The sequence below is a fragment of the Drosophila navojoa genome, chromosome 2 (genome assembly GCF_054131105.1).
Source record: "Drosophila navojoa isolate 15081-1374.11 chromosome 2, UAZ_NAV_1.0, whole genome shotgun sequence".
Taxonomy (NCBI): domain Eukaryota; kingdom Metazoa; phylum Arthropoda; class Insecta; order Diptera; family Drosophilidae; genus Drosophila; species Drosophila navojoa.
Genome location: NC_142890.1, coordinates 6,024,460 through 6,037,898, shown reverse-complemented (window position 1 = coordinate 6,037,898; position 13,439 = coordinate 6,024,460). Strand labels below are relative to the sequence as shown.

Below are 13,439 nucleotides of genomic sequence, written 5' to 3'. Positions count from 1 at the left end.
GTATCGGAATGAGTTATCGTTTTTTAGTGATAAACTCGATCTGCGCGTGATATATACGGACATTTTAAAAAAAAGTTGAAGTCTCTAGCTCTTGTATCTTCTGAAATCGACGCGTTCAAACATACGGACAGACGGACGGACGGACGGACGGACGGACGGACGGACGGACGGACGGACGGACGGACGGACGGACAGACAGACGGACAGGGCTAAATCAACTCAGCTCGTCGCCCTGATCAAGAATATATATACTTTGTGGGGTCTGCCACGCCTCCTTCTGCCTGTTACATACATTTTAACAAAACCATTATACCCTGATTTCCCATTTTCAATGGGTTCAGGGTATAAAAAAAAAAACACAAAAACCCACAAACAAAATCCATTGGCATTGAACTCTGAGCACAGCTGGCGCTAATCTCTCCCAGCCGCGAGATCTAAAATCATCTAAGCTCATGTGGAGACTTTTAGTGCGCGCATCGCCAGCGGCTTTATCAGTTAGCAAGCGGACGGCAAACTAGGCACAACAGACTAAATCGGGCACATATATACTATATACGTACATATGTAAAGCATATATAGAGGAAATCAAATAATTTATATACAAGCCGTGCGATGATGCTGGAACTGCTCTGCCTGTGGCTGCCTCTGCTGAGCCAGCTCTTGGCTGCAGATCAACGTAGGTACACATAATAGAATAGATCTACGCCCGATTATACCCTGTTATTTCGTATATACAGCCTATGTAACGCTGCGCGAGCGCATTATGAAAGCGGAGCAGATGGCCTCGCTGGGCGGCAATCTCTGGCTCACGGCGGATGAGGAGAAAGCCAACAGCATTCTCATGATTGCCAAGCGGGCGGAGATAGCCGAGGGCATCAAGTACCCGGAGAAGTACGCGCCAGCCATGCACTTCTTTCAGGGCAAGCAATATGTGCGCCAGAGCGACGTCTTTCGCATCATACAGAAGATGCCGAAGGGCGCCTTCCTGCACGGCCACAACACGGCCATGGTCAGCTCCAAGTGGATCATCTCGAATCTCACCAACACCAACAATCTCTATACGTGCCGGGACATAAATGGCGTGCTGATCTTCACCTACGACACGGCCAGCTCCAACTGCCACAGCGAGGAGCAGAATGTCTGCACGGAGCGCATCAATGCCGAGGATCGCCATCAATATGAGCGTCAGCTGGAGAAGCACATCAACATGCACACCACCAAGCCGGAGAGTAAGTGCCAGCCATCTCTGTCCATGATCTACCCCAACTCTAACCTCAATGCCCCATAGCGCTGATGCCCAACAAAAAACTGATTTGGAATCGATTCGAGAACATTTTCACCACAGTGGATCGTCTCTACAAATATCAGCCCACCTACTGCGCCTACCACAAGCGTCTGCTGGAGGAGCTCTGCGAGGACAATATCATCTATGCCGAGATCAGAGCTTCGCTCTCGCCTGTGAGTATGCTATGAAAACTTTGAAGACCACAATCGAATATAAAGTTGATTTGCTTGCTCAGCTCTATGACGACAACAATCGCACGTATAGCTCGCTGGACGTGGCCAATCAGCTGGAGCGCATTGTGGAGGAGTTTAAGGCCAAGCATCCGGATTTCGTGGGCCTCAAAGTCATCTATGCGAAACGCAATCGCGCTTCGGAGGAGAAAATGGCCGAAAATATACGCACCTTTAAGCAGCTACAGTGAGTACTCAGATAACTGAACTCGATTCATCACGAACGAGCATTGTTTAAGTGATAGAGGGTGAATAATTTCTTAGGATTGAGCTGAGATATCTCTTTAATCTTCAGTTTTTAATCCTAGACTAGCATTTGGAATATATACCAAAATAAAAGGGTTTTTGAGATTCCAGGTATTTTCCGATATGCCACGCCCCATGGTTTAACAACAGCAGCATCAATAAACTAAATATATCATTATCATTATCAAAATTCTCAGCTCTGCAAAGCCGAACTTCATAATTGGCTTCGATATGATTGGCCAGGAGGACACGGGAGATCCGATTAGTAAATACGTGAATGAGCTTTCCGATATGCCCAGCACGGCGAACTTTTTCTTTCATGCGGGCGAGACAAGTAAGTGAAGCAGAACCCACACAGCCAAAACAGCAATATCTATAGTAATACTCTTCCCTAGATTGGTATGGTCGCGCAGACTGGAATATGATGGACGCGATATTGTTGAACACGAAGCGCATTGGACATGGGTTCGCACTGCCCAAGCATCCACAATTGTGGTCGACGATCAAGAAGCGTAACATTGCCATCGAGGTGAATCCGCTGTCCAATCAGGTGCTGGGCTTCATCTGGGATCTGCGCAATCATCCCGCCAGCTTTCTGATAGCCGAAAACTTTCCGATTGTCATATCGGCGGATGATCCGGGCGTTTGGGGCGCCAAGGGACTCAGCTACGACTTCTACTATGCCTTCATGGCAATGGCGCCTGTCGAAGCGGATCTGCGGTTCCTCAAGCAGCTGGCATTGAACTCCATGAAGTATTCGGTGCTCAACTCGGTGGAGAGGCGCAAATTCAATCGGGTGTTCCAAAAGAAATGGCAAGAGTTTATTGCGAACATCATAAATCCAAAGTTCGTGTAGGAACTAAGCTAGACTTTAAGGCAAATACAAACAGAGCTTAACTAAAAGTTAAATACTTGACATGCACTTTAAACTGCATTCGGAGCAAACCAGCCGTGCAGGCACTTGGGCACCGGCCCATTGGTATGAAAGTCACAGCGTCCCAGCTCCGTCATGGTCTTGGCACAGAGCACTATGAGACCCACATAGCAATCGTTGAGTCCGCCACCCACGACCATGGAGGCCAGGATGACGCCATCGTCCTCGCTCTGCGGCTGCGGTGCGGCCACAAAAATGGGCTCCGATGGATAGACATTAGCCTCGCACCAAGTCTTGCAAGTTTTGCTCACCACATCCACCTTGATGAGCTGGTGAAAGAAAGAGAGAGAGAGAGAGAAAGAGTATTATTAAAACTAGACAGCAAAGTCTCAGCTTAGCTTACCGTGCCCGGATTCTGTGCATCCACATCGGAGCTGATGGCATAGAAGTAGCGATAGTTCTTGCCCATATGCCGTTCGTAGTAGATCCTGGGCGTCTCACAGCCCCAGTCGCAGAGCATTTCGGGCCGCAGATAGATGCCCGTGGCACCCTGGTAGGCCTCTGCTTGAGTATTCCGCAGTGTGACCAGGTTGACGCAGTCGTCCTCGTCGTACCTGGCACGCTTCGACTCCTTGGTGGGAGTCTCCTGCTTGCCATTGGTGGCCATGTAGGTAATGTCCGCATACTGGGAAGCGGAGTGTTTGAGGAGCGTGGGCGGCGGAGCCGTCAGACCCACCAGGGACAGCGACTTAACAAGGCGCCGCTTGCTGGAGCTGCACGAACTGCCGGCACCCAGAGGCAGCACAAAGCGCAGAGGTCGACCACGAAAGTGCTGGGCATAGTTGGGATTCGTCTGCATATTGGCTATGGCCTCCAGGTACATGCAGTTGATCATCTCCGGGTTCTTATAGCTGCATATGTCCACCACCACGTGGCCATCCTGCTCGTAGGCGTTGATGATGTGCAGGTAGAAGAAGGCTTCCGATTCGTAGGTCTGCACCAGCTTCCCGCTCGCTCGCTCTATCAGATGAAACAGCGTGGGCTTATCCTCATACCACTTCAGGCAGGCCGCCAGATGCTGATTGGACAGCTGCGCCTTGATGTACTCCGTCAGCGAGACGGACATCGGCTGCTCCACAATCACGAAGTAATGCTCGGTCAGCCCGAAGGTGTGCATGTAACCAGGATGTAGTTTCCAGCGGCAGGGCAGCGTGGTCACCACATGCGCATCCTCAAACATGTGCTCTCCATTGGGAAAGCAGATTATGGCATACGCCGGCCCGGACTTGGTCATGCTGATGCCCAGATTGTAGACGGTGCCACTGGGCAGCACATGCGGATGCGAGGTGTGGTTGATGATGCCCACAAAGTCGCTGGTGCAAATGCGCGCCTCCGTGGCAAGTGTGCAGGGATTTATGCTGAAGAGCGAGAGGAAGATAAAGAGAGAGAAAATGAGAGACTGAGTCAATTAGAGAAAGAGAGGGGAGAAATCTAGGATAAGGAGAGAGAGGGAAGAGAGAGAAAGATAGGGATAGAAGACAACATATTCTTTATACATACGAGAGCTCTTCTTCACATATCTTCACTTATCTATACATACATTTACATAAGTAATATCTCTATATTAAGTATACGCACCGATGCATAAATGGTGTCTCGGTCAAGGTATAATACTGATCGCCAAACGGATAAATCGATATCATCGAGTTGTCGGTGCCATTGTCCGGCTTAAAGATCGCACCGAATTTGTCAAAGATCGAGTGGCATGGATCCGGCACGGCAGCAGTGCCGAATTCCGTGACCACAATGCGCTGGGCGGCGCGATTCTTTTGCAACGTCTGCGTGTCCACGAAGCGATTCTGGTACGTGACGCGACCGTTCTTGATGGCAAAGCGATGCAGCAGCGCCGAGCAGTCGAAGAGGTGGCCAAAGCTCATCTCGCCCACCTTCCAGCTGCCGGGCCCGTTGCGCAACAGGCTGCCGTTCAGCCAGTCGGGTATATGACCGCTGGCATGACCCTCGATGGGCTCCACAATCTCGCGCTCGCACGAGCGCAGCCACACGTCCGACGCGCAGTTGGGATAGTAGCGACCGTTGCCATCCAGGCGCGTCGCCTCCGGATCAGCCCGCTGCTCATCATAGTTCACCTGCGGAGGAAGAGCGAGGCATTAGCCGACTATTGATTGACACGATTTTCCTTAAGCTGCATTTCAGCCGCCGATTAATGTGGATTAGCTGCAAAGGTTTCGCATGCCACGCGCTAAATCAGCTGCGATAATTCCCAGCGAGCTCGGGCCAAGCACAGAAACTGTTTCTCTCACACACACACACACACACTTGACTTGATACACTTGAAATTGATTTGAAGTTCAAGTATTTTAGTATTTTTTGGCACACTTTTGGATAAAATCGATTTCAAATTTTTGTGGAAAATTTACAATTGTTATTTAGAGGAAGAATCGCAGAAACTAACCGCAAAAAAGTCGCGCATAAAGCTCTTGAAGACGCGTGCGGACATTTTGTAACGGATGTGGCCGGAACAAAAACATAAACAGAACCGAAACGAAACGAAAATCTCGAAATCAGGTACACCCTGACAGCAGTCTCTAGGCCCCACTCGAGACAGAACGGCGAGCGAGCAGCTAGAAAACCAAATGACAACTGGCATAGTTAGCCAAGCCAGTCGCCGCTCGTCAACTGCTTGAGTGGGGTGGCTGGTGCCTCTCTGTGAGGGGAAGGGAGGAGGACTGTGTGCAGGGGGCCAGCGACCCTCTGGCAGGCGGTGTGCTGTGTGCTGCCGCATTATTCATAATTTTGATTGACAGCCCCGTCACCAGAGTCGTGCGGCTCGCTTGTAAGCCACACCGAAAAGCCCAAGTAGAGCCAAAACAAATGTGGAAATATACAAACATGTATGTGTGTGTGCATTTTTGCCGCTTCGGCAACCTGTGAGCACTACCCACGTCTAGGGCAACTTCTTAGACTAACATTTTATAGCGTGCTTAAAGCACTCCAAGAAATTTAATACACATACCCGCAAGTCGGACTGTCTGACCTTGTTAATGCGCCATTCTTTTACTTCATTTTCCATATGACTCGCAGAAGCCACAGCAAAGCTTAGCGGAACGGCAGCCAAATGGATGGCCACATGATGATCAAGTAAGTTATGCAATATGCAGTCTGTTGTGCAATATTTGGTCCACCCTAAAGCCAGAGCTAGCATAAATTGCGCATACGACACGTGGGCCGCGGACACACATTTGTTTTGGATTTAAGTTCATGATCATTTCAATTAACAATAAGCACAGGCAGCAGCTTAGTCTTTCACTTTAGCAATTGAAACTCATGAAAATGAATTTTCATGAAAAGCGCCCGTCAGGTGCATCTCGAGCATTGCCCCAGTTTGGCGTAGCTCAAATTGATGTCAATTGTCTTAGCTGGCCCAGCTGTAGGCGCAGTTCGTCGTATTTATACAAATGCAGCATGCCAGCGTGTTACATTTATGAAAATGCATATCATATTGCTAAAAATAGCATTAAAAAAATCATAAGCTCATTATTTCCGCGAGATTTATCAAGGTTATACGATTTTATATTTTGCAATTTGTTATCTTTTAATTTGATTTCTTATCGAAATAATTTCTTTTACATATTTATTTAATAATTTACTTAATTTGCTTCTTATTTGTTTTTGTTTTTTATTATTTGTTATTATTTTGTTTGTTTAATGTTTTAATTAGACGTTAGCTTAGATTTGCCGCTGGTGTTGCACAGCGCTTACGCACAATTGACTGTTGTCCAACACTGGACGCACGCATCAGCTGTTGCCTGACAACAAAAACAATCAAACGGCGCAGAACAGCGCCAAACGTAAATAGTAGACAAAAAATGCAGATGTGATTTGAATTAACAAATTTGTTGTCCAACCACAGCAACGAAAACTTTCTGGATAGCATCCCCTTTGACGAATGCGTTAACTCCATCGATTGCGGAGGCGACTACAACTTGGACTCGGTGCCTGCCAGCGGCTGCTACAATCAATACCACTGCCCGTGCGAGATGAACGCGCGCCAGAATCTGGGCACATCATGTGCGGGCGCCAGTCGCATACCCAGGGCCGCGGCAAGGCCGCGTCAAAGTCTATCGCCACGCATTAACTACGCATTCCAGCCGGTGTTCCACGAGCGCACCAGCAAGGAGGATGATACGCTGCTCACCGATACGCTGTGGAAGCTGGCGCGCAAGACGGGCACACTAAATCTGACCAACAAGGGCATGGCACGAGGTAGGTCATCAAATATCAATATTGACGTTTGCAATTGTGTGTGCGTATGCGTGTGTGTGTGTGTGTCTGTGTGAGCTTAGGTGTCGTGGTGTCGGCAGAGCAAATGCGTCGCTGGAACTCCATGAAGCCGAAGGTCGAAGCACGTTCGGATGCGATCGATGGTAGATACATGGATAGCAGCGCCTTGTGGTTTCTCTATATGTAGATGCGATTGCCAGCGTTTGTCAGCCAGATCTCGAACTTGCCCCTGGCTGACCGTAGAAGGCGCCGTGCATATTACACGCCTCACTGGCCAGCCGAGTGACGCAATCCCTAACAATAACTGTGTTTGCTGCCCGCCGTTGTTCAGTTTGTGCGCGGCGCTCGTTGCCTGTAGAAGTGTCGCTAGTGTACGAAAAATATCCTTCAAGATTGCGTCCTCGAGGCAAACACGCAAGCAGCTGACGTCGTTTTGTATGTGTGGTCCGCATCCGCGACGACGACGCTACTATCAGATACGGGAATTTCAAATGGCTTCGTCCGCCGATGAGCTAGAGAGCGAGGATCCCGATGATGAGATCGAACTGGATGATCCAGCGCCACAGCAGCCCAATCAAGATGACAGCACAGCCGCCAGTAGAGAGAGAAAGAGATAAAAAATTGAGTTCCACAGTGATTTCTAATGCTCATCCGCCTTCTCTTGCAGTGCCCGAACGTTTGTTTGACATCAATGAGGCCGATGCGGACACCAAGAAACGCACTCTGGAGCAGTTGTCCATTAACGAGGAGGACGCCTGGTGGAATCAGGTGCCCCTCAACAACCTGGACTTGAGCTCGAATGCCTTGACGCACATTTCGCCCAAAATCGAGAATCTGTCGACGCTCACCGTACTCCAGCTGCATGACAATGCTCTGGTCGAGCTGCCGCCGCAGATTAGCAAGCTGGAGAAGCTGGTGCGCCTGAATCTTAGCCACAATAAGCTAAAGGAATTGCCGCCCGACCTCTACAGCTTGCCAGAGCTGCGGCATCTGAACATATCGCATAACGAGTTCGAGGAGCTCAATCCGGACATTAGCAATCTGCACATGCTGGAGTTTCTGGTAGGTGGCTTCAGTACAGCTATACGAAATGGTGGTTCTGGTTATTAATCGCAATTAATCCCAATCTAATTAATCCTCCCCCACTTACACACTGATCCAATTGCTTTGCTAACACGTAACGACACAAGGATGCTGGGAACAATAACATAAACAGTTTGCCCGGTGGCATTGGGTTTCTGGTGCGTCTAACGGCTCTGCTGCTGGCCAATAATCACATCAAAGAGCTGCCGCCCGATATTGTCTATATGCGCTGTAAGTTGGCGATAATTAACTTAGCTAATGCCGTAGTAATCCTGGCTCATGGCTCCTGGCTCAAGCTCTGCAAAAGCTGGACCTCATGAAGAACGATCTGGTCGCCCTGCCCGAGGACATGGGTCTGCTGCGCAAGCTGCAATTCCTCTATGTCCAGCACAATGACATCAAGGAGCTGCCCAGCTTCGACGGCAACGAAATGCTCAGCGAACTCCACGCCAGCAATAACTATATCGATGTGAGTGGTTCGACGTGGAATGTGTATTTATAAGCTGATTGCTCATGTCCATCGTGTCCTTGCAGCACGTGCCCAAGGAGCTATGCGAGAATTTGCCACACTTGAAGATCTTGGATTTGCGCGACAACAAGATCACCCAGCTGCCCGATGAGGTGTGCCTGTTGCGCAATCTGAATCGGCTGGACATCACAAACAATTCCATCAGCGTGCTGCCCGTTACGCTGTCCACGCTGGCCCATCTGATCAGCCTCCAGGTGGACGGCAATCCCATCAAGACCATACGACGCGACATTCTGCAATGCGGCACAGCTCGCATCCTGAAAACTCTGCACGATCGCGCCCAGGCCAAGGAGCGGACGGATGGCGGTGCCGACGACCTGCCATGCAGCAGTTCCGCTGCGGGTAGTCAGCTGTCCATGCAAAAGCAGCAGCAGCAGCAACAGCTGCCTGCCAACATGACCGACAAGTGAGTAATTGCTCAATGGGAACTATTTTTCTGTTATCAGGCATTGATCCAACGACGCAGCAGCTATCAGCAGCCCAACTGCGCACAGTCGCCATTCATGCGCTGCCATTGTAGATGTCAATGCCAGCATTTTATGCAGCATCAGCAGCAGCACCTGCTGCAACAGCAGCCGGAGCAGCGGTATGCCTTTTACTATCAACAGTTTGCCGAGAAATATGAACAGGAACAACAACAGCAGCCTCATCAGCCTCATCACCATCAGCAGCAGCAGCAGCTAGATCAGCTTCAATTTGGTCAAGCTAATCAATATGCGCCACAGCCACAAATGATTTATCGGAACAGCCATGGGGGCCATTATATGCCCGGTTACTCAGGCATGCCCGTATCGCAACTAGACGCATTTAATCCGTACAATCGTTGTGTTGTGCAACCTCGTTGGGTGTAGTGTATCACCAAGTTCCAATGGACATTAGCTTAGTTAAAGTTTCTCATATTCTTGCAGAACATATGCTAGTTTATATTTACCCAATGCCTATTAAATATGTTTAAGGGCAGAACTCTCTATACCTGGCCTGTAAAGCTCAGTATAGATCCATAATCTTGTTGTATACTCGCTTATATGAATTCCTGTCTGTGTTAATTCTATCTAATGTCTCTATAAAGAGATTCCGTTTATCCTCTTCCTGAAACTATGTCTATGTATCTGCAAGGCTATGTAATCTTCGATACTGCGAAGATAACTGTCCTACTCCATTTAGATCTCGACTAACACGTATTACACACTCCCATTTGCCATCTTACAGATACAAACTGCGACATTCACGCACCTTAGCTGTGAATTTGGAAGGCCTTACTGATGTGCCCGCCCACGTCTTCGAGCTGGCCAGCGAGGAGAAGGTGCACGTGGTGGACTTTGCGCGCAATCACCTAAGTACCCTGCCCAAAGGGTGAGCACACTATACACACTATAATAACAATAATAACCAACGATTATTTCTCAGTTTGCAGCACATGTCCGATCTGGTAACGGAGCTGGTGCTTTCGCACAATGTCATTAACAACGTGCCACCTTTTATATCGCAATTCACGCGCATAACATTTCTAAATTTGTCCAACAATTTGATCAAGGACTTGCCGCAGGAGTTTGGGCTGCTCAACACGCTGCGTGAACTGAACATTGCCAACAATCGGTAGCTAATGTCACATCACTTATGCTAATTACCAAAACTAATGTTGGGCGCATTTGCAGGTTTGAGGCACTGCCTAATGCCTTGTACGAGCTGCAGGGTCTGGAGATTCTGATAGCCAGCGATAATCAAATTAAGGCCCTTAATGTGGCTGGATTGCAGAATTTGCCACGCCTAAGCACGCTCGATTTGCGCAATAATAATATTGAACATGTACCGCCTACATTGGGAAATTTGACAAATATTACGTGAGTCGTCTTATACACTACTATATTCTATCTAATATATTCCCTTATATATTACAGTCACTTGGAGCTGGTGGGCAATCCATTCCGTCAGCCGCGCCATCAGATTCTCATGAAGGGCACAGACTCTATAATGTCCTATCTACGTGATCGCATACCCACTTGAGATAACCACAGCAGCAACAGCAGCAGTAACAACCACAACAAGGGCAGCAACAACCACAACACACAGACAACAAAAATCACAATTCTCATCTATTATTGAATTCATTTATATTGTTTAGCACATGTGCTAAGCGCAGATTTATTATTTACTATTGTGTTGATACCGTGACAGAAGCTAAACTAAATTTAAGCAGCGTTCACACACGCACACACACACACATACACACATGCACATTAGCTGTGTGCGTGTGTGTGTTTGTGTTTGTGGGCGTCAGAAGCGCGTAGTACCTTGTAGCATTTAACCACGAACACCCTGTAACACACACGTACACAAGTGAACTAGTCAGCGTTTGGGCAACATGTACACACACACACACACAGGACGCACCCTGTTTAAACTTTGGCCATAAAGCTTGCAATAAAAAAAAAAATAAATAAAACTAAACTCCAAATAATTATGATAGCCTCTTCTTCTTCTACTGCTCTCAATTGTGCTCGACGACTTCGCTGCGCAGCCTTTTGGCCAGCGTGCGTCGCAGCTGCAGCGCCGCATTCTCCGCCTCATCCACCGCCTCGGGCGGCTTGCCCAGCTCCACATTCTCGAGCAGCTGCTGCGCCACCTGCGCGGAGCTGGGACGTGCGCCTGGCTCGAGCGGCAGCTGGGGCGTGCTGCGTGCCACCGTCTCCTGCAGCTGCTTGGCGCGTGTTTGCTTTTTGATCTCCACGATCTTGTCGCGCTGCTGGCGCAAATATTGTTGGCGTGAGATGACCTCATTGGGGTCCACCTTATCCTCCTGCTCGAAGAAGAGATTCAGGCGCTGAAACTTATCATTCACCAGCTCCAAATTGGCATCCTGCTCAGGCGTTAGGGCAGCCTCTGGACTCTCCAGCTCATTGGCCACCGTTTTGGCAATCAGTGCATCCACATCCAAGTCAGCTACGCCATTGCTGGCAAGGATTCGATGAGCATGGAGTGGATTACAATACTATAGTATATCTACCCGGCCTCTGCACCCGCTGCACTCTCTTTTTCCTCTGGCTCTGCCGAAGCTGTGCGTGCCAATTGATGCTTCTCAATGAGATCCAACGCCTGCAGCTGCAGCTCCACATTGCGCTGGGTCATCATGCGTATAAAGATCTTCAGATCATTTGCAGCCCAGATCTGGAATGATGGTAACAAATATAATATTTGCATGGGGCAGGAGTCTCCCCTGGAGTTACTCACCTGCTGAAAGAGCACGTGATGGAACTGAAACGGATTCTCGCCCGGGCCCTGCTGGCGGCCCTCGAGGCAGGCCATCTCGAACTGTTCCGGCGTTATGTGCATCTCCTCCATGAAGCTGCCCAGCATAAAGTCCACCAGATTCTTGTACTCCTCATGGATCTGGCGTATGTCCTCGTTGTTCTCGTCCAGCTGCAAGTTGGGATCAAAGACTGCAGCCACAAAATATTTTAGTCCATGACGTGGCCGATTTGCTTGCTCCTTGTCAATCTCTTACCCAAGGACTTTTGCTCGATGAACGTCTGCAACGGGGCATTCCAGACGGGTCCGTGCAGAAAGCAGACCAGGGAATCGAACACCCAAGAATCTTCAGCGGCCATAATACCAGAGCGAGCGCTACGCAATGACTGTAAAAATCAAATCGTTCCACAAATTCTAGCTAAAAATGTCGTCAGCTTGTGCGCAATGTTTGGCTCCTCGCAGTAGTTGCCAGGACGACTAGCTCCACCCCCACTCCTTGCCCACACACCCATTTCCATTTCCAAATTAGAAAAGAAAACCCATTGGGAAAGTTTTTTGCAATTGATGTTTTTGTATTTTTTTTTGTTGTTTTTTCTCTTTTTTTTTTTGTTTGTTTAAAAACTATTAAAAACTATGATTTTTAATTATACTCAATCATAATATAGAGATGTTTCAAATTATATATGTATGTATCGTATGTTAGGTATCGTGTAAGTGTATGAATGTGTGTGTGTGTGTGTGAGTTAGGATTAGAGGGTATTAGACAGCATATCATATACAATACACATTTGTTTATATATAAATACGATGTAATAAACTATAGTTTGTTGTGTATTTTCTGTTTATGCAAAAATTTCTCGTTATTTACGTTTATTGTTGCAGTTCAGTTGAAACAAACAAAAACAACAACATGGAAGGATATATCTATATTATTTCTTCATTCACTTTGCATTCAGTTTCTTTATGTGTATGCAATATGTACGTACGTTAGTTCATAGAGGGGGCAGGTGAAGGGGAATGGAGGGGATGTGAAGGGTGTCCGGCGTTCAGCTGCTCCAATGCAAAAACGGAAACCATTTCACGTCTCGTTTTTTTCGTTTCGTTTCGTTTATAAAAGTAAGCACTAAAATAAATATGTATGCAAAAGCTGCTCACAAATGGCAAATACAGTACAATTATTATTAACAAATAACTTTATTGTGTGTTGTGTATATGGTTGTTGTTGTTGTTGATGTTGTAGGCGCTTCTTTAACTATATTCGTTATATAAAAAAGTATCTTTAGGCTAAAACAAAAAAAAACCTTTACTTATATGGAAAAACGCAAGAAGACTTTTCTGGTAGTTTTTTTCTTTGTTTTTGTTTTCTTTTTATGCGTATTATTTAAACCCACTTGTAACTCTATTTTGTAATTATCATTATTTGTTGTAAATTACGTGTATGTGTGTGTGTATGCTGAATGCAATTTGTGGCGCAGCATTTCAAATGTACTCAACAAATTTATAAATGGTTTCAGAAACAAAATACATTCCCCCTTTAGCAATAAATCCTTCTAGTCCATTATTTTCCTTTCCTTTGTGTTTTCTTTGTTGTTTTGCTATTTTACAAATCCTTGCGCCTGTCAACTATATGCAAGTGTTCACGCT

At 47.4% G+C, this 13,439-nt stretch overlaps 4 protein-coding genes across 7 annotated transcripts; 2 read left to right on the top strand and 2 right to left on the bottom strand.

The window, feature by feature from the left end:
• The first annotated feature begins 453 nt into the window (after positions 1 to 453).
• Positions 454 to 2,670, top strand: Adgf-D (Adenosine deaminase-related growth factor D). The gene is made up of 6 exons (XM_018113513.3): positions 454 to 676; positions 738 to 1,229; positions 1,289 to 1,458; positions 1,521 to 1,702; positions 1,959 to 2,095; positions 2,157 to 2,670. The coding sequence occupies exons 1-6, from the start codon at positions 613 to 615 to the stop codon at positions 2,615 to 2,617; spliced, it is 1,506 nt and encodes a 501-aa protein (XP_017969002.1). The 5' UTR covers positions 454 to 612; the 3' UTR covers positions 2,618 to 2,670.
• On the bottom strand, positions 2,561 to 5,319 carry ninaB (neither inactivation nor afterpotential B). The gene is made up of 4 exons (XM_018113512.3): positions 5,109 to 5,319; positions 4,274 to 4,782; positions 3,039 to 4,053; positions 2,561 to 2,964 (listed from the first exon to the last, which is right to left on the bottom strand). The coding sequence occupies exons 1-4, from the start codon at positions 5,301 to 5,303 to the stop codon at positions 2,686 to 2,688; spliced, it is 1,998 nt and encodes a 665-aa protein (XP_017969001.1). The 5' UTR covers positions 5,304 to 5,319; the 3' UTR covers positions 2,561 to 2,685.
• f-cup (leucine rich repeat containing flyers-cup) lies at positions 5,032 to 11,007 on the top strand. Of its 4 annotated transcripts, none has more exons than XM_089265410.1 (12): positions 5,032 to 5,221; positions 5,738 to 5,794; positions 6,567 to 6,919; positions 7,605 to 7,999; positions 8,128 to 8,251; positions 8,317 to 8,489; positions 8,555 to 8,955; positions 9,019 to 9,396; positions 9,759 to 9,902; positions 9,957 to 10,145; positions 10,205 to 10,390; positions 10,448 to 11,007. In XM_089265410.1, the coding sequence occupies exons 2-12, from the start codon at positions 5,772 to 5,774 to the stop codon at positions 10,551 to 10,553; spliced, it is 2,472 nt and encodes an 823-aa protein (XP_089121536.1). In that variant the 5' UTR covers positions 5,032 to 5,221; positions 5,738 to 5,771; the 3' UTR covers positions 10,554 to 11,007. The 4 variants fall into 4 exon arrangements, with proteins under 4 accessions (XP_089121536.1, XP_017968994.1, XP_017968997.1 ...); XM_018113505.3 differs by having other exon boundaries at positions 9,016 to 9,396; XM_018113508.3 differs by lacking the exon at positions 9,019 to 9,396.
• On the bottom strand, positions 10,794 to 12,765 carry LOC108651224 (uncharacterized). Its single transcript, XM_018100734.3, has 4 exons — positions 12,052 to 12,765; positions 11,778 to 11,986; positions 11,554 to 11,714; positions 10,794 to 11,500 (listed from the first exon to the last, which is right to left on the bottom strand). The coding sequence occupies exons 1-4, from the start codon at positions 12,152 to 12,154 to the stop codon at positions 11,038 to 11,040; spliced, it is 936 nt and encodes a 311-aa protein (XP_017956223.1). The 5' UTR covers positions 12,155 to 12,765; the 3' UTR covers positions 10,794 to 11,037.
• Positions 12,766 to 13,439: the final 674 nt, after the last annotated feature.

Coding starts and splice junctions, on each gene's coding strand:
- LOC108651224 (XM_018100734.3), bottom strand. CDS start 12,154: ATGGCCGCTGAAGATTCTTGGGTGTTCGATTCCCTGGTCTGCTTTCTG. Junction 11,987..12,051: donor CATCGAGCAAAAGTCCTTGG/GTAAGAGATTGA, acceptor TTGTGGCTGCAG/TCTTTGATCCCAACTTGCAG. Junction 11,715..11,777: donor ATCACGTGCTCTTTCAGCAG/GTGAGTAACTCC, acceptor CCATCATTCCAG/ATCTGGGCTGCAAATGATCT.
- f-cup (XM_018113505.3), top strand. CDS start 5,772: ATGGATGGCCACATGATGATCAA. Junction 5,795..6,566: donor GATGGCCACATGATGATCAA/GTAAGTTATGCA, acceptor GTCCAACCACAG/CAACGAAAACTTTCTGGATA. Junction 8,490..8,554: donor CCAGCAATAACTATATCGAT/GTGAGTGGTTCG, acceptor GTGTCCTTGCAG/CACGTGCCCAAGGAGCTATG.
- Adgf-D (XM_018113513.3), top strand. CDS start 613: ATGATGCTGGAACTGCTCTGCCTGTGGCTGCCTCTGCTGAGCCAGCTC. Junction 1,230..1,288: donor GCACACCACCAAGCCGGAGA/GTAAGTGCCAGC, acceptor AATGCCCCATAG/CGCTGATGCCCAACAAAAAA. Junction 1,459..1,520: donor TCAGAGCTTCGCTCTCGCCT/GTGAGTATGCTA, acceptor TTGCTTGCTCAG/CTCTATGACGACAACAATCG.
- ninaB (XM_018113512.3), bottom strand. CDS start 5,303: ATGCCAGTTGTCATTTGGTTTTCTAGCTGCTCGCTCGCCGTTCTGTCT. Junction 4,783..5,108: donor TTATGCGCGACTTTTTTGCG/GTTAGTTTCTGC, acceptor CTTCCTCCGCAG/GTGAACTATGATGAGCAGCG. Junction 4,054..4,273: donor GAGACACCATTTATGCATCG/GTGCGTATACTT, acceptor CTCGCTCTTCAG/CATAAATCCCTGCACACTTG.